The 26939-nt window shown below is 35.5% G+C and overlaps 2 protein-coding genes across 8 annotated transcripts in view; one reads left to right on the forward strand and one right to left on the reverse strand.

Moving 5' to 3' along the window:
* Window positions 1-14: 14 nt before the first annotated feature.
* LOC100728516 (histone PARylation factor 1) lies at window positions 15-18236 on the forward strand. Its single transcript, XM_003469134.5, has 8 exons — window positions 15-170; window positions 3595-3754; window positions 5650-5839; window positions 6960-7058; window positions 8612-8762; window positions 12219-12306; window positions 15937-16109; window positions 17997-18236. Exons 1-8 carry the CDS (start codon window positions 123-125, stop codon window positions 18126-18128), a joined length of 1041 nt encoding a protein of 346 aa, XP_003469182.1. The 5' UTR covers window positions 15-122; the 3' UTR covers window positions 18129-18236.
* Window positions 18237-22935: 4699 nt separating this feature from the next.
* Window positions 22936-26939, reverse strand: part of Clcn3 (chloride voltage-gated channel 3) — a 76502-nt gene continuing 72498 nt past the window's right edge. For 6 of the 7 annotated variants that reach the window (XM_063234506.1, XM_063234505.1, XM_005003371.4 and 3 more), the window contains one exon: window positions 22936-25898. In XM_063234506.1, the coding sequence (XP_063090576.1) occupies window positions 25743-25898 (156 nt within the window). In that variant the 3' untranslated portion in view covers window positions 22936-25742. 7 annotated transcript variants of the gene reach the window in all.

Raw genomic sequence — 26939 nt, forward strand, 5'->3', positions numbered from 1 at the left:
CTGTATTTGTGCGCGCCCGCGCTGGCCGGGGCATTCGGATTGGTGGATTCTGAACCTGGAAGTACTCGGCTGCCCCTGGAGGCAACCAGTTTGCGAAGCTCTGCGCGCGCTAAGGTTGCAGAATGGTCGGCGGCGGTGGGAAGCGCAGGCCCGGCCGGGATGGGCAGCAGGTATCACCAAAAAGGTTCCGCGGGGGCTGGGGCGTTGGAGGTGACAGTCAGGGTTCCGGGCCGCACATTTCATTCATCCCTGAATGACTGAGCGCCTGCCGTGTGGCCCGGAGCGGGCGGTCTCCTGCAGGACTCTTGTCAGGGCTTTGCCTGCTGTCCCGGAGATGGGGCCTGAAAAGTGGCGCCTTGACGTCTGCTCCCCACTTCTCTTGGCCCGGCTCCCGGGGTTGCAAATAAAGCGCATTTCATTTTGCCAGCCACATCTGTTGGAAAGCCAGTAATTGCTGGGATTCAAGATGTTAGCGCTCCAGTCTGCGAAGGCGGCAGGAACCAACACACGTTTTACTGTTTTTGCCTGGGATTATGACGCTGGTGTGTAGAAAGTGTGGGAACACTGAAGGGTTTTTAACAGGTCCGAGGGATGTTAAGTCGTTTAAGGCAACTTATGTTGAAAATGGTTCATGAGGAGAAATCGATCTCTTGACCAAAGTATATAAAGTATTTTTGGGCCCAGAAGGAGCATTCAGCCTGGCATCAGGCCGGTAGATGGGAAAGTGGGAGGGACCCGATCATAAAGGAACCACTGAAATGAGGGAGTTGGGCAGAAAGCGGTGCATTTTCACTTAGGCTTTTAAATGAGTTCGAGAATTCCATAAGCACTGCAGTGCTTACTGATACCGAGAATTAAGCAGAAAAAAAAAATCATTGTAATGAAGTGCAAAAGTCACTCTAGCTAGGTTTAGAAAGCTTAACTTACTGCTAGAGGACCGTTGTTATAGATGTTCTCCCTATTAGGCAATGCTTTCTAGGAACACCAGGTTGAAATGTAGTCTTTGAAGGGATCAGCTGTCTCAAATTCTAATTTTTAGAGTTTGGAAGAAGCTGAACTTCTGTAGTGTGTGAACTAGGGTAGAGGTGCACAACACCCCACTTCAAAGGCACAGTGAGGAACTGCTCTGGTGGAGTGCTGTGGTTCATCAGAAATAAAATCTCCAGAGTGAAGATGATTCTAATAGAAACTATCAATGGCAAATAGTAATAGCCAGCAGTGATTATTAGACTGGTGTTTTTATTTTTAAATATAACCACCTTGGCATAATAACCCCCTTACAGGTGCTACATATGTCGCTTGGAGGGTGAGACAGCAAAGCACAGAAAGGTTAAGTAACCTACCCAAGGCAGAACTGCAGGGCAGAAGGTGTTCCTGACATCTTTAAGTTTAAACCAGTCCTTGAAAATCTAACCAAACCCAGTTCTGTATTTCTGGTTCAAGAAGTATCGTGAAAAAACAGATAAGAATATGTGCCCTGGAGCCCATTTAATTCTTTGCTTTTCCACATTTAACTAGAGATGTAGGGAAAGTTACATAACCTCATTCTTATTAGGATGTGCATAAGACTTAGATCTTAAATTAGAAGTGAGGATTAAGAGAACAGAGAAAGTGCTAAAACAGTGGCAAGACTCTTTAAGGGCACAATAAGTATTGTTACTTTATAATTTTTATTACTGTAATTGCTATTGTTAGCATCCATTTTGGATTTCGTGGTTTTTAAAATAGTTTTTCGAGTTTAATTTTTTCATGACCTCAGATAGATGCATTATAATTCCTAGTGTAATTTTTCATTGGTCGATTCCTGGTCCTCTAATTACTTTTATTATTAATAGTATAACAAATACCTGTGGACCCAGTTGCCCAGTCCAAGAATGAAACATTGACAGTACATCTACATTTACACGTGTTTATCTTTTATCCTTTCTGCCTGCTTCATCTCCTCTGAGTGTATACATAAACAGTATTCCCTTAGTTTTTGAACTTTATAAAAATTTTCATCCTGCATATAATCTTGACTTATTTCTTTATTAAGTATTAACATTGATTAGTTTAGTTATATTTCCTTTTTACTGAGTGTAGTGTTCCATTTTTTAAAAGCCCTATAACTATTTGTTCTGTCAATAGACATTTCATGCATTCTTTTTTTTTTTTTTCTCCTGAAACAGTTCCATCATGAACTTTCTTCTGTGTCATCTGATTTGTACATTTTGTAGACTGGATACCTACAGTAACATCAATAAACTTGAACTTATTAGAAAAATAGAAGAATATAAATATGAGACATCACGTCAAAATTCTCACCTTCCATACTGTTGACATTTGAGGCCAGATAGGTCTTTGTTGAGGGGACCTATCCTGGGCATTGCAGAATACTGAGCAACATGCTATTCAACATCCACCTATTAGATGTCACGGGCACCCTTCTTCCAAATTTATGACCAAAAACTATAAAAACTAAATGTTCCCAAGAGGAGAGGGGGAGTAGCAAAATCATCCCTTGTCAAAGAGCACTGATCTAGGTAGAAAGATTTAATCTAGATATGCAGTGTTGCACACCTGTAATCACAGCTGCTCAGGGAAACTAAAGTGGAAGAATCACAAGTTCAAACATAGCTTGAGCAATTTAACAATAACATCTCAAAATGAAAAGGGCTAGGGATGTAGTTCAGTGATAGAGGACTTGGCTAGTGTGTGTGAGGCCCTAAATTTAGTTCCCAGAACTGGAGAACAAAAAATAATCCAAAAATGAAGGATCTAGGTTCCTAGAAAGAAAAATACTGCAACTTCAAAAGCTAAAGAGAACCTGGGATTTAGCACAGTGCCATTAGCATCTGTGGGGCAAGCGCAAGGTTCTGAGTTTGATACCCGTTAACAAATACTAAAGATAGGTAACCTCCAAATAAACATGCTGTCTTTATAGGTATTTAGCAGATACCTCTATTCGTTATAAAACCTAGTATACTTCTGTTGCAGAGCTCTTAGACTTTTTGAGTTTTACAACCTAATCCTAGCATTCAAAGTTCTTTTATAAAGTAGTAGAATTTTTGACTCAGCATTTAGTGCTCTTCTGCTAACTTGATTAGGGACTATAGTGCTTAACTTGGTCCTTAACCCAAGCTGAAAGACTCAGTGATTATACATATTCTAGCTGTCCATAACTGTATTGGACTTTGCTGAAGAAACAACTTATTCACGGATAAATCTCTTTACATTCAGTTATTTCTGATAATTTGTTTCCAGTGTGATCAGGGAATCTGTTTAAATGAAAGGTATGATATCTCATTAGCCCAAAGAGGACAGGACCTCCCTTTATTTTTTTGCAGCTTTTTACTAGAGGCTTACTCCCCCCCCCCCCGATTTTCTGTTATCTTAAAAGGAATGTATTTGAGGACTTACTGTGAAGATCCTTTTCTTTTTTTGCCTGAGTCCCTAGGTTTTTATTCAGATGTACTGTTTAGAGCAGTTTAAGCACGTGTACCCATATGTACATACTCAAAACTCAAAAATGAGTAAGAATGAGCAATATTGTTATGCAAGGAAAATTACTGAAATTACTTCTGGAGAACTGAGGTTGTGTATGGTAATTTTCAGTGTGAAAATACAGTTGATGTGAAGAAGAGTAGATCCTGTGAAGCTGATGTCTCCAGTGATCTTCGCAAAGAAGTAGAAAATCATTATAAGCTTTCTCTACCTGAAGATTTCTATCACTTCTGGAAGTTCTGTGAAGAACTTGATCCTGAAAAGCCAGCTGGTGAGTTTCACCAGAATGTTGCTGCTTCTGCCATAGTAGGAAACTGGACTAAGGGTAAAAATAGTTCATAGAAAATGAACATTTTCATTGTTACAAGAAATACAATAAGCAAAAGAAATATAAATACTGTCATCTCTTATAGTGGCAAATGCAAATATTTTCATGATTTTCTTTGCTATTAGTGCGAAGAATAAACACAGATAGCAAGAGTTTTAGTACGAGACAGCCATTCTGTGAACTTCTCTACTGGACTGGGTGAATGAAGAACTGTATTCAAGGATATTTATTGAAACAAAAAATGAAAAATGGCTTAACTGCCCATCAATAACTTACCTCCTAAATGGATGTTCATAGTTTTAAAAGAAAATGATAGACTCATGTCTAAAACACGCTAAGTGAGAAAAAAATAGTTTATGGCACCATTTAAAAAAAAAAAAAAAAAGACGGGATACACACACATCCCTTATTCTATCTCTGAAAGACTGCACAAGAGATTGATCATGGGTTATTATGGAGTGACTTTTACTGTAATCTCTTTTTGTTTAAGTATTTTAACTAATAAGCGTTATTATACTCTGTAATCAAATATACTCTGAATTTTGGCATTATATCAGAACATTTATTAAACAGTGTATGAAAGTGCCTGCCTGGCAAGCGCAGGGTCGTGAGTTGGAACCCCCATACAAAAAAAAAAAAAAAAAAACCAGTGTAGCACTATGTCTAAAAGATAATCATAGCTATGCAGTGATATTTATTAGGAAATGTGTGACCCAAGCCTTTTTAGAATAGAAAAACTAGAAATAGTACATGTCTGTCAGTAGAATAGATGAACATCTATCTTTTTATAATGGAATATCAAACTATATTAAAAAATTATGTAAAATAACAGCATAAGGAAATATACAGAAAAATCAAGTGGAGATAGGATAGAAGATAAAGCAGATTACAAAATAGTTTAATCTCACTTTTGAAATGTTTTTGTATTTATATTTGTTCATAGTAGGGGAAAGTGTGCGGTTATTCCTGTATAGCAGACTGTGAATGTTATTTTTATCAAGTAACATTGGTGGTTATGGTTTTCTTATTGTTTTAAAAATCAATACATGCTGCTTTACCCTCCAGCTAAGCCAAACTAATTCCCCTTTCCTTCACCAGCTCCTCAAATAAACTATCTCCATACCTTTAAACATAGTGTTACCTCTTCTGGGCATTGTTTTGCTCTCTCCACCCCTGCCTTTGCATATAACTGGGTCCTTGCTGTGTTGCTTACAGAATCACCAAGGCCCATCTGGAGGTAAAGTTGTACATTTGTCTAAAGTTAGTTTGTGGTTTTATTTGACTCTCCCTCTGTGATCCATGAGTAGAGACAGAAGATGGAATCTTCAGGGTTAGGAGTGGCAAACAGATTACCAAAGGGGCAAGGGACTCTGGAATGGCAGTTAGCTGAGGTAAAGAGAAAGGGAAGGAAATGTCCTTTACCTTCTTTAGCCCACGTTTTTGCTGTCTTTGTTGAATCTCTCTTACTCTGTGCATTTTTTAAAGCTAACAGAAGTATAGTAATGACCTGTAAGTGTTTTTGGTTTTAATATGCCAATAGTAAAACGAACAGTCTTGCTTTGGCTAAAAAAAAATACAGCAGGAATGTTTGAAATGTTAAGCAAACTCAGTGATAAAGTTAAAAGGAAATCCTAAACATTAATGCCATAATTCTGGTTCTCTGATTTCTTTTCATGAGTGTTTATAACTAACATATTCATGCCATGACTAGTGTTTGTTTTTTTTTTTTTAACTTTAGAATCTCTAGGACAGTTGTTTAGAAATAGTTTACTAATGAAAGGCATTGTTTCTTGTTTGCCTAAAAACAATATTCTTTAAAAACCCTATTTTCTTTATAGATGCACTTTCCACAAGCCTTGGACTACACTTAGTGGGTCCTTATGATATTCTTGCTGGAAAACATAAAATGAAGAAAAAATCAATAGGCTTGAACTTTAATCTTCACTGGAGATTTTACTATGATCCTCCTGAGTTCCAGACCATTATTGTTGGAGATAATAAAACTCAGTACCACATGGGGTATTTCAGGTAAAGGATCTTTTCTTCTTCTCTAAAGTACAGGTCCTGTCTTGCTAATGAGTACAGTCACTGGCATAACCCAAGGTGACAGGCCTATTTCCCCCTTAGTGACAGATACAAAACCAGCTGTTATTTTTGCTGTTGTTACTTTTTTAGCCTCTCCTCAGATGGCGAACTTTTTAGGTTAAGCTTCCCTGAGTTTTACTTTGTGATTAACTTTTTTTTTTTTTTTTTTTTTGCCCTTTTGGGTTCAGAAATCTTTAACTCAAGAAAGGTAATTCAGAGTAGCTGTTTTGACTTACATAAGCCCATGTATAGTATTTCCTGGAATCACAGCAGGTAAGAGTAGATTTTGAATTCAAAGAGACTGGTCTATTTCTTAGCTTGGTGACCTGGTGCCAGTCATTAGTGACTTTCTGAGACTCAATTTCATCTTCTGAAACAATGATGATAATTGTACATATCTGATAGAAATATTATGAACATTAAATGAAAAAATGCAGATGCTTAAGACTGTTAAGAAATAGCTGGAGGAGAAATACACCTTGTCCACGTGTACCAGTAGAGATGTTCTCGAAAGTAGAGATTACATATAAGATAATAAAGGAAAAGGTGAAATATGCACAAGGAGAGATACTGTACAGCAGAAACTTTATGGGCTAGGAATCGTGTCATATGGATTCTACTTTCTGGCTTTGACTTAATTTACTAGAACCTTGGTTGAATAACTTAACTTCTGTCTGTTTCTTCAATTTTATAATAAAAGGATTTGCTTATTTACATGAATACAGTCCTTTGATATTTCATGTTTTGTAATTGTCTTCTTTCTGTTTTGAAAATGGCAGTGATCAGTGATTATATGTAATTATCTCTACATCTTTGACAGGCCTTATTCTGCCTTTTTTTGTTTTTGGTCATAAAAATAACTCAGTGTTAAGAATATGAATTTTAGGTACTCCTGTATACACAAGATTTGTTATAGATATTCCTAAGAAAGTCGGAGCTTAAACTTGGTAAATTTGTTTCTACTTTTACTGGTATAAATTATTATCTAGAGACCTGAAATTCTACTTGCCTGATAATATAGGTTATAGGCAATTGAATTTTTAATATCTTTTTGTTAAAACAGAGATTCTCCTGATGAACTTCCTGTATATATTGGTACAAATGAAGCAAAGAAAAATTGTATAATTGTTCAAACTGGAGATAATGTGTTTGCTGCAGTCAAGTAAGAAAATATTTATATTTTTCATTCTATTTATAATTAAATATTTATTTACATGTTTACAGTCTATTACTAAGGGGAATGGGGTAACCCATAAGTTGTAGATTGCTAGAGATCATTTCTAGAATTTTTCAGATGGTTTTATACATACTCTTTTATTGCCACCTGAACAAAAATATATCTCTCATGTATAGTTACTTATTTCATTTAATGAAATATTGCTGAATTTTGGCCAGAGGTATAGCTCAGTAAGTAGAGAACTGCTTATTAGTGGCAAAATGTTTACCTTTTATGATAAAATATAACATTATTCTGGCATTACCGTGTTATTTTCATATTCTTTTAAGAATTACTTGGATTATAATTTTGAATAAGCTTGAAAAGTAAACTTTGCTTTCTTTTTACATTTGCTAAATCTTAACACAAATTTGAAGTTAATACTTTTCAAAACCTATTAAACTTTAGTATTTTGGGCTCTTTAAAAGAAAATAAGCCTTTTGGATAGGTACATGGTATTTTTTCCTCTTATGCTAGATTGATCCAAAGCAATATGCCATAATTTTTTTTATCTTAAAGATAAAATCCAACAAAACAAAACAGAATAAAGCCAATCAAAACAAAGCAGTAAAATTGGTACAGAACTTTGAAGCTGGATACTAGGAAGACAACGTCTTCCTAGTGTATCTTGTTATCTTTACAGTAGTTGTCCATTCCATCAGATACAGCAAAATCAATCCAAAACAAAATAGGATAAAACCAGCCAAAACAGAACATTGAATAAAGCAAAACAGTTAATTGGAACAAAACAAAACAGAACAATATTGGATTTAAAGACAAAATAGAAGGAAATTTCCCATATTTGCTGTATACTGTTATCCTCCCAATTGATGCTCAGAGTGCTGACTTCAGGCCTGCAGAACCATCCAAACAATACAAACATTCCATTGCTTTTTATATAGCAATTGCTATCAACTCAGACTATCCTCCGAACCAGCCTGCTACTTATGGGGGAGTGGAGAGGTGCTGGTAAGCTCAGGGGAGGCTCTATCTGATTTTTATCTTCCTGGGCCCTGCATGGCTTGTGCAGTTTACCAGAAAAGCTGACTAGTTGGCTTCTTGGTGGGCTCCTCCCAATCCCAGTATGGCCAGTTCTTGGGAGGCACTGACTTTTCCTGGGCCCCGCGTGGCTTGTACAGCTTATCAGAAAGGCTGGCTAGTTGGCTTGTTGGTCAGCTCAGTATGCTATATCTTCATATTTGAGTGATACAACTTAAAACTTGACTAAATCTCAGCTTTTTAAATAGCTCTTACCTCTCCAATGTCTTCAATAAAGATATACTACAAATTTAAATCATATTTGGTATTTCTGTGACTGGCAGCTTTTCATTAATATTACTTTTCCCTTGTTTGACCAAAACTATTAAGAATTTGAAGAGAGGCATTGGCATTTTTCTGCAGACTTTCTTGCATGGGATTTGACATTTTTTTTTTTTATCTCCTTTATCTCATATATATTTAGTACAGCAATATTATGAGGGCTTTTACTTCTTTTTCAGATTATTTTTGATGAAAAAGCTTAAAGAAGTAACAGATAAAAAGAAAGTTAGTTTCTTGAAAAACATAGATGAAAAACTCACAGAAGCAGCCAGAAAATTGGGGTACTCGTTGGAACAGAGAACCACGAAGATGAAACAGAGAGACAAGAAAGTATGGTTTAAATCCGGGAGTCTTTTGCTTTTGATTTCTCCCCTCACCCTTCATCTTGACTTTCTCTTCTCTAGCCCTGTCTTGCCGAGAGCTGCATGCCATATCCTCAGGAGCTTCTTTACGGGCCTGTCCTGGATAAACTAGTACTGTGACCGTAGTGTCCTTAGTTACTGGAAACCCTGCTTCAGTTCCTTTTCTGATCCTGATCCAACTGCAAGCATTATACTCTGATAAGGTGTAAACACTAAACTGTAGTCTTAGCGTTCTTTCTTTGTCCTAAAGACTAGTTTCCAAAAGTGTACATTTTAATGAAACTCCTTATATTGTGGCAATTTGAAATTATGTTAAGATTTTATCTTTGCGATTATCCTAGGAAGTTTCTTTCACCTTATAAGTAGAAGGCAGGATAGCGGTTCTGGCCTTGTTACTATGTGTATTAGTCTTGACTATAGACTGAGCTTCTATGGACTTAACACTCGTTAGCAAATTCTTTACTTGGAACTTGGTTTTATTTTTCTACCACAAATCACAATTTATTTCACAGGAGATTTCCTAAATTCTTCCTCATATCTATAAATAAGATGTCACTGAGATTTAAGTTTCATAGGTAAATTTATTCTGGCTCCCTGTCCTACAAATGTGTAGTACAAAATAGGTGGTAAAAACATAAATACAGATGGAAAAAAAAAAAGAGAACTTACAAGACAACCATAATTTTATACTCCCAATAATAATTACTTTTCAAATCCTTTTTGTATAAGTTTGTTTTTAAATAGTATCATCAGAGCTTCATTTGATTTGTATTTGTTTACTAGTGAAATTCATTTCCTCTAGTAAATGTTCAGGACTTTGTCCTTATGTATGAGAGTACTAATGTATCCATTCAAGTATAATATAGCACTATGTGACACACTGAAAATCAGTGCTGCTTTATTTTGTGGTACATGCTTCGCCACTGAGCTACACCCCCAGTTTTAAGAAATCAGTGTCTTTACACTGCCAGGACCTTACAGTACTTTGGAATGCAGAGACTTTATATGTGTTAACTCATTTTACTCCTACGACAAATCTGCCATGTAGGAATTATCCTGTTTGACAGATTTCTCAGTTGAGGCTTTGTACTTTATTGAAAGTTGTTAGTAATAATGACTGGTCTGAGGTTTATGTTCTTGTCTTCCATATTTATTATTATTTATTTATTATTTATTATTTATTATTATTTTATTATTTATTATTTATTTATTTATTATTTATTATTATTTATTATTCCTTATTAATTAGCTGTGTGCTACTTCATCTTATTTAGATTTGTTCAGTTTTAAAAATGAACACTGGGGGCTGGGGATTTAGCTCAGCGGCATAAGCGCCTGCCTTGCAAGCAGGCAGTCGTGAGTTTGATCCCTGGTACCGATAAAAACGAAAAAGACAAAAAAAATAAATAAATAAAATAAAAAATAAAAAATAAAAATAAAAATAAAAAAATGAACACTGGTTAAATAATGCTATGAAATGAAAAATACAGTACCTCATTCTATTCATATCTGCTCTGATGCCTCAGGATATCACCCAGCCCAGTGGAGGCTTTTGCTAAGTTTTAACCTTGTCCTTTATAACTTTAGGATTCTTTTGGCTTGCTAATGATTGATATCTTAGTGAGTAAAAGTGCAGCTCATCATCTGTGAAAATACAGATACACATTGGGTTCTATTGTATATCATTCAGCCGAGCGAGAAAATCCAGATGACCTATTTATGTTTATGAATGTACCATGATTACCACTTCATATTGCTGAATTTGAGTTCTACTTTATAATATTGAGTGACTGTGGAGTTTGGGCTTATATTCAAAGTTTAGGTTGTTTGATTTTTCACAGTACAGACAGCCCTGTCATAAATATCTTTTTACACTTTTATTCACATATTTACTATTTCCCTAGAAAAAATTATTGCACATAGTATTGCCAGGGCTAAGCTAGTTTAAAGTAGCTCTGTCTACTTTTCTTTGCTTCTTTCTAGTTTTGTGAGTTTTCACCCCCTAAATCCTTTATTTTTTCATAGTTGGTGATATTTCATTGCTTTAATTAGCATTTCTTTAAACTATGTTGAATATTTCTTATGTTTTGTGTGTCCTCATTTTTCTGCCAGTTTGAATTAGTCTTACTCTTATTTGTACTTTGAGTGTCTTGTTTGTAAAACTGACTTATAGTTTAAATAGATTCATCTTTATTGATTTTATGGTTATGTACTTTGCAAGTATTTTTCATCACATAATGTCATAAATGTTTTTACTCTAAGTAGATTTTTTAATATATTCAGCTCTATTAGTTTTCTTTTTCCAACACACAATTATAAAAAATTACTGTATTTGTCTTCCAGTTTATTTATAAAGTTTCATTTTTTATATTTACTCTTGAAATCCGGCTACACATTATTTTAGTGTGAGAATTAAAATATAGGGCTGTAACTTCATTTTTTCCTAAATAGTGAACAGTTGCCTAAAACGTCTTTGACTAATCTTTCCTTTCTGGAGGCTTAATTAAAAAATAATGAAAGAGATACACAGACTTAAATGAGGAAAGTTTAAAACGAGGGTTTAATTTTGGACTGTGTCCTCCTTAGACGGTTTCATTGGATTGTACAAAGAAGTGGAATATTGCAGCAAATATTTCATTAAGATAAGGCCTTTTAAAAAGGCTGTTAGTGTGACTAAAGGGAAGAATGTGGACTGAAAGAATTTTGGGAGTGGGTTTTTGTCTGTGAGGATTGCACTTGTTAAAGCCAACTGACTATGTAACTTGCTTACAAAGGGTGCTACAGAAGTAGAAACTGCCCTGTTTGGGAGGAGTTTGTAAAATCTTCCAGGTGAAAGTAAGTAGGGTCTGAATTTGGCAGGATGTACAAGAGGAATCTTGTCATCTTCTTCTGAATAATAAACCTCTTCCTCTGTCTTCTTTTCAGACCAAGGCTCTTATGCTTTTTACCTAGAGATACTTGGACCTTGGAGGAAACTGATATTGTTACAGAACTTCTAAATGACTAGCACAATTAATAAAAGGCGGTTTATATTTTATAATTACTTCAGAGGCTTTTTAACTAGTTTTTTCAGTTTTATTAGTATGTGTTTGTAGTACATGATTACATTCCTCAGGGAGAGTTGCTAAATGTATTTAACACATTTTTAATTCTTTTTATTTCCCCTTTCTCTTCCCTCCCACTCCTTCCATCTCTTGAAAAAATTTATTTCGCTTATTATTGTCTTTGGGTGTTTTTAGTTAATTTAAAAGCAAATAGTATCAGATTTTTACTCTAGAGTTCAAATTTATTAAAATAAAATATCTTTGAGTATTTTGTGAGAAATGTTCAGGGGTTTGTGAGTTTTTTCTTTTGTTTTCTTTGGTTTGGTTTGATATGGTCTGTTTGTCATCTTAATTTTCTATTTATTTTTTCCTTAACTTAGGTTGTGACAAAGAGCTTTCATGGTGCGGGCTTGGTTGTTCCAGTAGATAAAAATGATGTTGGATACAGAGAACTCCCTGAAACAGATGGTAATGTATTTCATATGCAAACATGTCCATGTATATTAGTATAGCTATATCAAAGAGGGTTTTCCTTTATTGGGAAATAGTCATAAAGAACAAGCTCATTACAGCTGGGTTTTATACCTCTATGACCTTTAGAAAGTTATTTAACCTCAATAAACCTTATCTTTTTCATTTGTAAAATAAATGATACTATTTCATAGATGTATTTAGGATGCAAAAGAGTATATAAAGTATTTAAATTTTCCAAGCTGTTTCATAACCTTTGATATTATAGTGAACTTGCAACATAGTAATTATTGAAATAGTTTTTCCTTGTATAGTTCTTGGCAAAACTGTTTAGCCTTCAAAAACCCAAGTTCCTGATCAACTTTATATATAGGAACATACATATAATCTTATGAAACATACATATAATCTTATTATTGCTATATTAAAAAAAAGAATTAAAACCACTTTTCTTCCCCTCTCCTTTCCCTTCTTATTGTAAGCATCCTTGTTGGCGTTCTTTATCATCCTATTTCAGGGAATATAAAACTTAAAAGGAAATCAGATTAGCATCTCCTCGAGGGAGAGCCAGGTATTCCTCCCACGCACTTATGTCTGACCATTCATTTTTAAGAGTGGAACTAATAAGCCTTTGTAATTTACAGTCTTTGGTGTTAGACATAAAAAATGTGTATTTTTGACCATTTTTCTAAGCCAGCTATTCTCGAACTTTGCGATTGAGATATTTCATATGATAGTTACTCATATGTAACTATTTTCACTATATCACTAGCACTTTAGAGGAATGCCTCAAGGGATATGAGTGTGGCCAAGATGTCTAATACAGTGGCTACTAGCTACATGTGGCTACCAACATTTTAAATATAAGTTAAAGTGACTGAGGAACAGAATTTGAAATTTTAATTTAAATAAATGTACAAGTTGAACCAGCAATAAATGTTTCTATATTGATTATATGTTGAAACAATACTGTTTGCTGGGCTTGGTGGTGCATGCTTGTAATTCCAGCACTTTGGAGGCTAAGGCAGGAGGATTGCTGCGAGTTTAAGGCCAGCCTGGGCAACAAAGCAAGTTCAAGGCCAGCCTGAACTGCATATTGAGACCCTATAAAAAAAAAAAAACCTGTTTTAGAAAGACTGGGTTTAGAAAGACTCTTTTCATGTGAATACTAGGAAATGTTGATTGTATATACCCTCCATTTTATGGTTCTGGCATTATCTATGTCATTATTTCCTCCCTGAATCCAGAGACCCTCCTAACTCTTGTCGTGCAGTCTTCTGCTGATACCCTAAATGACCCTTTCTTTCCCTTCTTTGTTCACTGGTTTCCTCATAGCTTTAAAAAGCTGATTGGCATCTCATTTGGGTTGAGAACATCTGCACGGCAGCAGCCTAAAAGTTTAAGGGTTGTAAATATTACACTGTAGTGCCTGGAGAAAAGCATTACTGTGCCCTAGTTGTATGTGGTTTTAGAGTTGTATATCCAAGCCTAATATGCAAGCCATTAAATCTTTCTGTGGTTTATTTCTGCATAAGAAGTAGACATAAAGTTAAAGACTTAATGTCTTCTTGCTCTTGCCAAGAGTTACTTTCAGGTGATATAATGGACTGATGGTTTATTAATGTGGTGTGACAGTGATAAACAGAAAGCACTTCAGTTTGTTCCTAACCAGTACGCCTCTTTGAAGCTTCCTATAATAATTTTTAATCTTGCAAATAAAATACCGTTTATTGGCCAATTCTTAAATGTTATGATTGATTATACCATGTGCTAATATACATACCAGTAATAGTAAATAACCCTTGTCTAGTTCTTTAGGTCTTTTTCAGAAGGAAAATAGAACCAAAGTCAGCATGGAAAAAATGAAGGAACTGATTCTCATGGTCTTTCTGGTCTTTTTAACAGTAGACTGCAAACAACTGCCCAAAGTGAGAATAATTGCTTGGCTTAGTTCCTGATTTTTAGTTTTGATAAAACCACTGTGGCATAGCTTATATATTTGGTTAGTGGTAGTAACAGGCTACAATTAGAATTAAGTATGAGAATTCCCAAATCTTTAAATTGAATATTTTGAATAGTAAACAGTTAAGGCTTCATTTTGAATAAATTGGCATTGAGATATGCTTTAAGTTCACTTCTGTTAAGTGAACTTCTGTAGAATGCTTTATTGGTGGGAGAACATGTCTTTCCTCATAATGATGCTGAGCCTAGTATTTTCATCTCTGTTCAGTATGTTTCAGGCTTAGTAATTCGTGTAATTTGCCTACTCTTTTCTAGTCTGTGTGATTTCCCAGGGAAATAAATTGAAGATATAATGCCAAAAAGTGATAACTTTAAATTATTTGCTAAGGGAAAATAGCTCTTTACTTCCATGCCAACCCTAATTGATTTATAGTGGTTGCCAAGAGCATTGTGGTGAGAGAGATTTGAAAGGTCTTGGTCATTTAATTAAAACCAAATACACAAAAGAGCCGCTTATTTTCCAGCCTTTACAAAAGGAGGATTTTGTAGGATCTTCATTTGTTCCTTGAAATGATTGGCATTGCTTTTTCTGCCTAAGAAAGGCCATGAAACTTATTTTATTTAACATCTGATAGGCTGCAAACCAGTAAAGACCATAAATTTACTACCATTTATAGTCAGAAACATAAAGGATAAATGATGTGTGTCATTTATCTAATGTAATTTGTCTATCAAGGGTAGCAAAAGGAACAAAACACATTTTGTGACCTCATATAGTAGCATGTATTCACCATGTTCCTCATGACTGAATTAATCAAATGATACCATACACTGAGGTTAAAATTCTCAGTACATCTTTACCACCTTTGATAATTACTTATCTTACAGTTTACTATTATTAGTAGTACAGTTGTTAAGTCTGTTTTTAGTGTTTTAACCAATTCTCTTCTACTGCAGCCTAGTAGCCACCCTGTTTAGAAATGTTTAGTTTGGGTAGTAATTTTTTCCATTATCTTCAAGGAAGAATAATTTGTCAAAAACAGATTATCATTTGTCAAAATAAAAGCTCATTTAGTACCTGCTCTCATTTGCATCCTGAGATCTGATGTACATTGGCATTGAGTGTAATGAAGAAAATGTTAAAGCTAAAATGTTAATAGTAGGCCACCAATAATTTTTCTCTTTGTTCTCCTATCAGTTTATACTCTTCCCATGGCTTGCTCCTTCTTTCTCACTCAACTCCTAATACCAAAGCATGGACTTGTCTACAAGTTGGCACTTTATAGGTTACATACTGTGTTGCATATTCTTGTTTGGGTTTTTATTTTCTAATTACTAAAAAAGATGTTTCTAGTTTGAGGGCAGTTAGAAAAGAGATAAATCGGGCATGGCCAATGTTTGCTAACTCCTTGACTAGTCTGTTGAAATTTTTTGAAGCTTATATAAAATCATGATTGCAGGTGACTCCACTGTGGAACTTTCTCTGGTGAGCCATTTTTATGCTTGAATCCTTAGAAAAGTTATGAAATTGCCATTCAGAATCATAATTCAGCAGACAACTAAGACGGCATCAGTTGGACTAGTACAGCCATATGAGGAGAAACTCTTTATGGTCTTTTTACCTCTAATTGGATATAATATCTCTGATTTTTTTTTTTTTTTTAGCTGACCTCAAGAAAATTTGCAAAACAATTGTTGAGGCTACAAGTGATGAAGAGAGACTAAAAGCCTTTGCGCCAATTCAGGAAATGATGACTTTTGTGCAGTTTGCTAATGATGAATGTGATTATGGCATGGGGCTTGAGTTGGGAATGGACCTCTTTTGCTATGGTTCACATGTGAGTAAAAAAACAACTCCCTGCCACATACACACACTGATGCATGCATGTTTATATTCCCCGAGTTCTGACAGAGGTAAGCTATAGATTTAGCTTTATCTCAAATGAAACTGTCAAAGTGATTTTTAAGCAGATGGTCTGAAAATATTTGAGATCCATCTTGTATTCAGAGAGAGGTGAATAACCAAATTATTTCTTTCAGATTTAAAGTGAATTTATCTATTAGACATATAATAAAGGTATGCCATTTAGTTTTGAGATGTGTATATATTTGTACTTGTGTATATGCCATGTATACACACCTTTAGGTGTGTTTCATTTCTACTTTTTTCACACAGTTTCTTGCTATAGTTCAAAAAGGTCTTAAACTATGTGAGTGGCCTCAAACTCAGTGATCCTCCTGTATCAATCTCCCAAATGCTGGGAGTACAGGCATGCATCACTGCACTCAGCTGATATTATTTTAAATATGCTTTAAATTAAAATATGAGATAGTAGTTCTTGTGAATTATTTGCTTGTTAGAAAAATTTAACAGCTAAATCAGTACTGAAGGTTAAAAAAGTGATCAAGTATAGTAGATGTAACATTCTTCTGATTTTAATATTTCTCCCAGGTGTGTAACATTAGGCATTCTCTCCAACATGTTTCTATCTTTGTCGTTACCTGTAAAATGTCCGCCTACATGCAGGTGTGTGCATCACCCCTGCCCTGCACCAGGCCATTTAATTCTAGAGAATCTTCCCCAGGACTGCACAAGCCATCTGTTTCCCAAATCAATGTCTAAGTCATTGACTAAATTCCCACACTATAAAGTACATATGAATCATCTTGGTATACTGTTAAAATTTGAACTCTACTTCAGGAGTTCTGGGATGTGCCTGAGATTACACATTTCTGACCTACTCCTGGGGATAGTAATGTTGCTATTTTACAGACATTAAAGAGCAAGACTAAACTAGTAGGTCAGTAACATTAACATGTATTAGTATCATCTGGACAGTTTGCTGAAACACAGACCAGTGCTCCATACACATTCCTCCAAATTAGATTGAGTTCTTGGGTGGATATTGAGAAATTCCATTTCTTACAAGTTAGGTGAAGCTGATACCACTGGTTAGGAGAGGGCATTGTGAAAACCTTGGTGTAAAGCCTATACTGCCTTTGCCTACTTCATTTATGGTTATCAGTAAAAATAGAATGTTTAACAACCAAAATGATAGTTATTGATCAATCAAGATAGTGCTTAGTCTACCAGAAAGGGCCAAATCTTAAGTCAGTAGACCCATGAAATATGAATCAGCTAAATTACAGACTTGTTACAAGAATATCATGAGTAGTAAAAAGGTTTAGGATACTGTTGTGTTAAGCAATAAATGTTTATCAACAAAAGAATCCAACATTGCCAGTTTTTTCCCTGGTGCATAGTAGTAGCAGTCCTGTAAAAATCATCCAATAAATCTAAGCCTGTAACTCTTAATAGGGATGAAGTGGTTACATGGTGGTGGTAGAAGAAATCTGATAGTGATGTGAAACCTATTCTTGCAGGATATCACCAAGAAAAATAAAGCTAATTGTTTTAATGTTGGGAATATTTTGAAAAGGAAAAATTACTTGAGGGCATAGTTTGGGACAAAAAAAAAGCTGATAAAGTCTAAGGGACTAGAGATTTCATTTTTTAAAAACTTGTTTTTCTTCAAAATATGCCATTAACCTTAGATACACAATTAGAACGGACACTGGTTACCTGTCCCAAAATTCACTGTTCACTAGCTGAGCAAGTGGCAAACATTATTTTTGGTATAGGCTTTGCTAAACAGGTCTATGTAGTTTCTGTTCCTTGCTAAGATATATTATTCTGACCAGTGTTATATCCTTTTATTTTTTAGTATTTTCACAAAGTGGCTGGACAGCTTTTACCTCTTGCATATAATCTGCTGAAGAGGAGTCTATTTGCAGAAATTATCGAGGATCACCTGGCCAACAGAAGTAGAGAGAACATAGACCAACTTGCAGGATAAATGAGTTTGCTTTGGTGTACAGTTTTAAACTACTAAAATCAAACTTGAAGTTTTGTTTTTAAGGAATATAGAAAATAAACTGAAGGAAACATTTACTAAGAATTTTCATAGGGCTCTTCTGGTCTGACTTTTGTTTCTTTCATTTGCAAATGGCAGTTCAATCTCATAATTGGTGATGTCTCCCAAAATGTGATTAAGATATCTAGGGTTGTCCTCTGAATGTTACTGACAAATGCCTTTGGATAGCTACATTGTCCTGTCATTCCAGGAGCCCCGTTTCAACGTAGAATGAGCATCCCTAATACAGAACTCTAAAATCTGCAACTTTTTGATCCCAGCATGACTGAAGTTTTGGATTTTAGAGCATGTTTGTTTTTGGATTAGGCATGCTGACCTGATAAAGACAATGCACATATTCCAATATCTGAAAAACTAAAATCTGAAACACTTTTGGCTCCAAGAATTTCACACAAAGGACACTAACCCAGCACTTCTTATGTGGACAACTAAGATCTGTTTCTTCTGTCTTGAGTTAGAAGAGCTCTAGCATTAATGATGGAGTTTACAGGGACAAGGAGAGGCACAGAAGTAAACACTCTTAACAGTGCTATATTCTACAGCACTTGACCCCAGGCCACCAACTTGTTCTGAGAATATCCCAGGTGACTTGCATGTGTCCTCTTAGTTTAAGTATGCAAATATCCCATTAGGTATAGTTTTAAAATCCATTTTTTTGACTGCAATTTACTATTCTAGATAGCACACTATTTGGATAAACAGTATACTATTAATTATATGCCATTAAACTTGCCCACTACAAATCACCCATTGGATTTCTAGTATAAATCCAATTAAGATTCTCCTTCAACCTGACAATATGTCCATCTTGAGAACAACAAATTATGAAATATAAAATGCATATTTTGCAGAGCAGGCTTTGTTAATTTCAAAATAGAAAAGCCCTCAATTCATCTAGTTTGACCCCACTTGCCCAAAGAGTTTCTGCTAAATAGTTCTCCAAAGTTCTTACGTCAGCTGCTGCAAACAAAATATTTGAGTACTTAGTCATTTTATAGAAGGTGTTAAGTACACTGTTAACATGGTTCAAATATTGAATAACAAGTCTCAATTAGGCTACATATATTTTAAAGACGCAAATTTTACAAATATGTTTCCCTCAGAAACAGACCTCTGAATGTATACTAGAAACAACTCTGTCACATGCCCCTCTCGAAATGGGAAATAAAATGAAAAGCTGTAATGAATTGGGAAATATGCCCATGAATTCTTGAATTTTCTGACAATAGTGTCTGCCGGAGTCCAATCCCCTCTTGTTACAGCCTGGATCTGCTGCCTTTCTGGGGCCAGGCAGCCTGAGTCAGAAGGTGAGAGGTTTCCTTAATGAGGCTGACATTTACCTTTCCTTTTACTAGTACCCAGAATTCCTACAGTTCCATCTCAGCAGTCTCAGAAGTGCTAATCATCTGCCACTTCAGTTAGGTTAAGTAGGGCCAAATCCTGGGCCCATGTAAACTCAACTTTTAAATTGAAGCATCACACTGACAGTTCACATTGATCTTTTAAACTTACACTTTAGAAGCTCTTGAGCTTTTCCCCTCTGACTTCTCTAGCTTGTAAGGTGATGCTAAACTATTCTAAGTACTACCCTCGATACTAACACATTTATAAAACATCCAAATTCAGGTGTCTTCCATTAAGGTAGAACTGCAAGCTTAGAATACCTATTTTTTGCCATTTTGTGATCCACCAGTTACAAGTATATAGTTCTAAGATTTTCATATGCTTCATGATCAATAATATGAATTTAAAAAGGATTTGCCAACAAACAGAAAGATTAGTTTTTCACCCATGTCTTGAAGATGGTCAGAAAGCTAGGAGTATGAGCAAAGATAGAAACTGGACACTATTGCCAAGAATATGGTAGTTATAATCGGGATAATATAGTTGTGAAGTTTTTAGAAGAGGTTTACAAGTTTACAAGTTTTTAGAACTAATGAGGGTATGCAGTCAAATTCCAATCAGAAGGGACTTCCAACTATTAAACATTTTTCATTAAAGAGCATCCCTATTGTGAAGCACCAAGCCTTTCCCCTTCACTAAGGCATAACCCTTTTTATCTACCTAGGATCTGCCCACTAGCATCCAAAGGGCACTTAATCTACTTGTTCTCTAACATATTTTAAGTGCCTAAACGCTAAGAAAGTATCTTGATTCAATAAGCATTTAACACAAAATCATTATCAACTCAAACTTCAATTAACTTTTCAAACATGCATGTAGGGTGCTACATCTGAAGGAAAACAAAAGCTATTACATGATCTGGGAGATAATGCTACATAAACAACTTGGTAATGACATAAGACCCTGGCACTAGCTCAAACATTAACCTTACCTGGCTTAATGTTACTGTGCTCAAACTGTTATGATCATAGTGAATGTAGTCCCTTCAATACCCTCAACTTAATTACTCTGTAAGTGACCTACACTAAGTTTTGACACTGTACAGTAGTATGTTGTCAGTACCAATCATGAACATCTTCCTAATCTCAAACATCCAATTATACAAACATCATCACCCATCTTTCTGGCTCTTCCTAAAATTCACTAACCACCTCATTCTACTCCTTTCTTGGCCTCCTTCTTTATCCAAGCTTTTAGTCCAATTCTCCATCATTATCATCATTCCTATACACTCACCTCCATTTGGTGTATTTATGTTAGAAATCTAAGCCAAATAAACTTAAGGCCACCCTTTACTGGAATGTTTATATTAAGTAGAAAAATTAATCACGTTGGCTGGTATTAAGTTGGCCAGGCTCAGTGCTCATTGATCCTACTCCTTTTTATCTTTGCTTAAACTTTCAACACCTCCTTCCCCATCCAGTTTCACTAAAAAAAAAGAACAATTGCAGCAACTTAAATCTCATGGCTATTAGCTACCTATTATACTGACTGTCTCTGATTTTTACTTTGTGTTTCACTTATCTACTCAGGAACTCTTCTCTCTCTCAGATGTTAATTTCCCTCCTGTAACAAAAGAAGTTATATTACCTTATGTCTTAAAGTCTCTCAGATCATTAATCTCTCAAATATTGCACTATCCTGTAACCTAAAACAAACCCTTTGTTAACTTACTGTTTCTAAAATGTCACAGGAAGAACTTCCCATCTTAAAAAGGTCCCTGGTCAGTCTGTTGCTTGCCACTATTGCAGTAAACTGGCTCTGGCTCTGGCTCTGTTCTCATGGTCAACTTTCAGTGCTCATTTGCTTCATCTGTCAGCAACGTCTGACAGCTGGTCTGCCTTGAGCTATAAATCACCTGGTTTAGGAGACCACTCTTCCTTTTTACCTCTTTTCTGTCCACACTCAACCTCTGCAATCCTATCTCAGTCTCAGAAAGCTGCCTCTCCATTTAGCTTTCATGCTAGACCTTTCTCCTGAACTCAAGGCTCTGTAGACTAAGGCTTTCTTGACTTCCCCACTTAGAAATTTCAAAGACACTGGAGATCTCCAACTCAGTCAATGGCCATTTCCAATCTCATTTCACAATATAAAATACTTGGAGACATCCTGGAGTCACCAGCCTCTCCACCAATCAAATCCTACCCATTCCTTCAACATGTCTATAAGCCAAACATTTTCACTTTTGCCAGCTTCAATTAGACTCAACCTTCTGTCATATTTCACTTAAATTATTTCAAGCGCAGGGTTCCTTAGTCGATTCCAATAAGTTGGAATCAGAGAGGTCATTTTAAGTCAGATTAACTTTCCTCTTTGGTGCCCCACTTTAGACTAAAATTCAAACCCTTATAGCCCAATCTCTTTCCTTTTCATCCCCTTTTCCTCTTACCTTGTTCTAGACACCATGCCCAGTTTGGTACTCTTTACCTGGCAGATACCTCAGGATGTGGGCATGTAGCATTTTCTCTTTGTGGGAGATTTTACTCACAGACATGTGTCATTCCTCTGCCTCCTTTAGGCTCTTGCTCTAATGTTACTTTGTCTTGGAAGTTTTACCTATCTTACTCTATGCAGTGGGGTGTGCACATGCAAACATGTACAGACCTTCACTTTTTTTTCCTATAAAGACCATCGGGAGGCAGATTTTTGCCCATTTTTTTATGCTTATATTAGCAAAAATCTGCTGAACTTAAGTATTTATCACCATCTTACATACTATAGATTCGTACTGAAATACAAATTTCAACACAGAATAGCCTGACAGTTCAATACATATTCAATAAGTGAACAAATAATTGAGTGTAGAAGAGCTATCCGCACTCTCAATGTTTCCCTTTTCACTAGAAGCTCAATATTACAATTTTTTTTGGTACTGGGAATCAAACTCTCAAACTTGCGCATACCAGGAAGACACTTATACCACTGAGCTCAATCTCTGGCCCTGAAATTTCATTCAAATGTTTCTCATCATTCTCTTTTAAGGCTGTTCTCTTGGCAAATATCCAAGAGAATTTTTGAACGTATAAAAATAATTTTACTGTTCTCATCCATACAACAGGTTTAAAAACTTAATAAAACCTTATTTTTAAATGTGAACTGAAATGATAGCTTGCTGCAGACATGTAACTTTCACTGACCACAGGGTACGTTAGCCCACTGCTAGGAAAATGAACATCTTGTTCAATCTAGCAGGCTTTGAAACCTGAAAGAAGAATTGCAATTATCACCTTTTGAGGCTGTATGTCAGGCATATTGGCCTACACTGCACAGTGCAGCAGTACAGAGGGAAGACTGGCAAAGGTGTAATTAAAGGCCAAACCACACATTGTCATATAGATTTTAATGGGTTTTCTGATTAACTCATCACAGTAATCATTTTTACTGTAATGATATGCAGCTTTACTACACTAGTATAAATAAAAACAGATAAATACAGGTCTAGGCAACATTACAGATTAACAAACTAAGCATTCTTTGTGAACCAAAACTGAAAGCGAATATTAGTAAGAGATGCTGACACTCTTGCCCATTCTCATTATACCTTCTCAAAAAGGGTACTCAAATAAGGCGCTACACTTATTATATTGGTCAATTAATTTGCCAATTAGCTAGGCACGAATATCTCATGTTCTCCACTACTTCATCATTTGGTTGAAAAGCAAATTTCAATGTATCAAAAAGAGAAATGGAATAGATAGTAATACCAAAGAAAACTACTAAATGCATTAAAAATACAGCACTTTCCTGTATTTCAGCAGTAGGACACTCCAAGATGGATATACATCAAAGAAAATTTATGCTTTAGTATCCACCCTGAATGTCAGCCACTGAAGCAAGATGGGCAATGATACAGGACTTGAAATAGAAAAGGTAAATGTGCAAAATAAAATCCAAGTGTAATTTAATGTATGACACTACCTGCAAAGAAAACTGATTTCTCCTTTGAAGGCTTGTAATTCAGGACAATTAGTTATCCATTAGCCATACTGAGGAGTTGAAACTCTAGCAGTGAATTGCACACTGCAGAGATCCTTAAGATCTTAACATGAACACAGAGCTATCATTTAGAAATAACTACTCTGGATAGTCAAAATAAATGACGGGTCTATGAAGAAAATTTGAAGTCTGCCAAATGGAGGAAGTAATGAGGACAAAATAGGAATTTTTGGCAGATAGCACAGCTAAAAAGGATTCATAAAGTTCCCAGTATTTTGCTCAACTTTCAATTATTATTCTAATATGGCTTCATGATCTCTTAAGTCTTCAAGACCATACAGGTCTTAAGTGATCTTACAGATTTTAACAGGCATATTATTAAGTAGGAAGTGAAGAATCACTTTCAAAATGTAAAAATGGTTGCCAGTTATGTTTCACAAAATGTCTGTTTGCAAAGTCATTTGCTTGTCAGAAATGCATAATCACAGGACAGTTAGGTGAGTCCTTTGAATAAAGTGCCTTTGCCAAGGGTGAGCTAAGACCATGATTAAATAGACATTTCCAAAAATGAAAATTCCAAACACTCCAGTACATTTTAACTCATCCTGTAAAAATGTGCATTGTGGTTACTCCAACCATCACCAAACACTTCTGTTATGGAGATGACATACCCAGAGATTCAAAGGTTATACTTAGGCTGAATTTAACTGCTACCTTTAAAATTTTCTCTCTTTTTTTTTTTTCCTAAAAAACAGTCAACCCTAATTTTTAGTTTTAATCTACTACGTAATCTGTCATGTTTTGAATTTTCCAGTTTGTGGGTCAAAATGGACAGGTCAGAAGACATAATCCAGAGGATGACAGTGAAACATCAGGATAAGGTTATGTACACATTGGATCATGGAGAAGTCAGCATAAGCTTTTTAAACCCTTGCTCCCATTGTAAACGTTGTTCACATCTCCATATCTGTAAGTCAGAATTAGTTTATAAAAATTACATTAAAAAGGTAAAATTATTTAAGTGCGATATTAACTGATCTGTATTTTATAAATTTTAATCCATAAAAATATAAATAAGAATGGTAAATTTTTAAGAAAAGAATTATACATTTAGTGCAAGTTATGAATTACATTTTATCTTCAGTGTCAGCCATAAAGTATCTTAAAGAAACAAAGAATGATCTAATTTCAAGAAAAAAAATATCCAGTGTTCTAACATGCAATTAATACCAGACACAGCTAAACAGAATACTTTCTTTTCTTCACTGTCAGAGCAGCAGCTTTTTAATTATGCTGAATAGCACTTGTATATCATAGTAGTATTAGAAATAGAAAATTTGCATAAGACCAGGTCACATGAAGTCTGAGATGGAAAAAAATCGTTTATCCTTAAAGTCTTCACTGTTTTTCATTCTGAACCACACAACACACAAGCTGGGAGATTCTGTTCACACCACTCAAGATTTTACCTGTTGGCCAACCCTTTAACATGGTGTGTGTACACTGTTCCAGGCCTTCAGTGATAGTAAAAACTACATGGTTAATGGCACAAGAAACACTGCCTTCTTGCGATGAAACCTCAGTAAAATCAGTACATCTCAATATGAGAAAGGACTGCTTCAAAAGGGTACACCAATTTAAGAGGCTTTGTTACAGCTCAGGAGAGGGAGGGAGAAGAAAAGAGAGGGGAGAGCGACAGAGAGAGAGAGAGAGAGAGAGAGAGAGAGAGAGAGAGAGAGAGAGAGAGAGGAAGAGAAATAAAAGCTCTTCTGGAATGTAGAAAGGTAATGCTTAACTACACAATTCATGAATTAAACAGAACAGTTCTGGTAAAAAAAGGTAAGATCTTGCAGTCTTATAAGATGGCTCAATTCAAAGTAATCCCTCCAGAAATAGGGACTGATAACACGTCACTGCAGTACTGGACACAAGTCAAGTGTTTGAGGATTCCAGTGTTATCTCCCTTGAGGTTCAAGCCTGCACTATCACAGCACATCCTCCGCTGGATGCATCCAGTGCAGAATAACAGGAGCTGATTTGCTGCTCACAGCCAGGTAAGCACATCTCTCCTTTCCTTCCCAAACAATTCCTCCATTCCACCATTCCAAACCATGATGCAAAAACCTGGCTTTCGTACTTCCTTTTTTTTTTTTTTTTTTTTAAAGGAGAAAAAAAAAAGTGGACGACTCCTTTAGGTTAAAGAGTTGTGCTATTCAACAAATGAACTTCCTCTTCTGTTTCCTCTCTCTCATCTGCAGGATTCAGTTGAACATTATTGAAGCGGGGTCTTGGTTTGCCGTCTGGGCCATATGACGGAGGATATCTTTTTTTGTTATAATGCCAAGGAGGCGTCTGAAAGGGATAACAGAAGAATACTATTAATAAAAGGGGGGAAAAAAACAGAACTAGAAGCTATACCTATAGCTAAATCCTTTTTGTTGACAGGAACAGAGCAAAGCAAGCAGCTTATGATTATACTTTCAGAAAGTATTTTCCCAGCAACCATCCACTGATATGAAAGTGTTATGGTCACGCCATGAGGTCCTTTCCACTAAGCCCATAAGGACTACATACCTCATTGAAGTACAGCTATTTTAATTAATGTATGCCAACAAAAAAGTAACAAAAATGAGAGAATACATGGACAGGATATGACACTGATCCCATTTTTCACAGGGAAAATTCATTCTCACCACATGAAGAAAGCAACAAAAGAATCCAAATCCCCTCAATACTTCACTTTTGTTTAACCAAAATTAAACAATTTTTAAGAAATAATTTAAGGATCACCCAGTGGTATGCAGAATCTTCATGAAAGCACATACAATTGAAACAAAATACAGAGAAAACTGGTAAACACAAAACTCCACTACCAACTTCAGAACCCCATGAATAAATTTTATACCCATATTTCTAGTATATTAATGTTTCCCTTTTCTGATTTTGGTCCCCAAAACTAAGATACAGTGCTTTTATGAAAGTCTTACATGTTAATGTTTGCATTTTTTTTAAAAAGTGAGAAATCAAAAAGCAGTCCAGAAAGATTATTACAGGTGAAGCAGAAAGCAGAATGAATGAGTAACTACTATATTATTCTGGTTAGTAGTTTTTTTTAAAAAAGGATGCATGAAACACTTGTGAAACATAGCATACAACACAAATACATAATCAGTTTCTACTTAAGCAAATAGGGACAGGTTTCCTGTAGGTATGACAACTGCAGCACAAAATAATTTCAGGCATTAACAGCTAAAGCTCTACAATTTTTGTTATATGGTAAGATAACTAAAGGCTTGCCATCATGAACACAGTAGGACATGAAGCTTGTTAAAACAAGGGCATCTGACCCCAAAAGCTGCTTAGAGCATTCTACAAACACCATATAAAAGCGGT

This window comes from Cavia porcellus, unplaced genomic scaffold (genome assembly GCF_034190915.1).
Source record: "Cavia porcellus strain 051 isolate PalLab524CR breed Dunkin Hartley unplaced genomic scaffold, mCavPor4.1 scaffold_24, whole genome shotgun sequence".
Lineage (NCBI taxonomy): Eukaryota > Metazoa > Chordata > Mammalia > Rodentia > Caviidae > Cavia > Cavia porcellus.

Coding starts and splice junctions, on each gene's coding strand:
- LOC100728516 (XM_003469134.5), top strand. CDS start 123: ATGGTCGGCGGCGGTGGGAAGCGCAGGCCCGGCCGGGATGGGCAGCAG. Junction 5,840..6,959: donor TACCACATGGGGTATTTCAG/GTAAAGGATCTT, acceptor TTGTTAAAACAG/AGATTCTCCTGATGAACTTC. Junction 12,307..15,936: donor AGAACTCCCTGAAACAGATG/GTAATGTATTTC, acceptor TTTTTTTTTTAG/CTGACCTCAAGAAAATTTGC.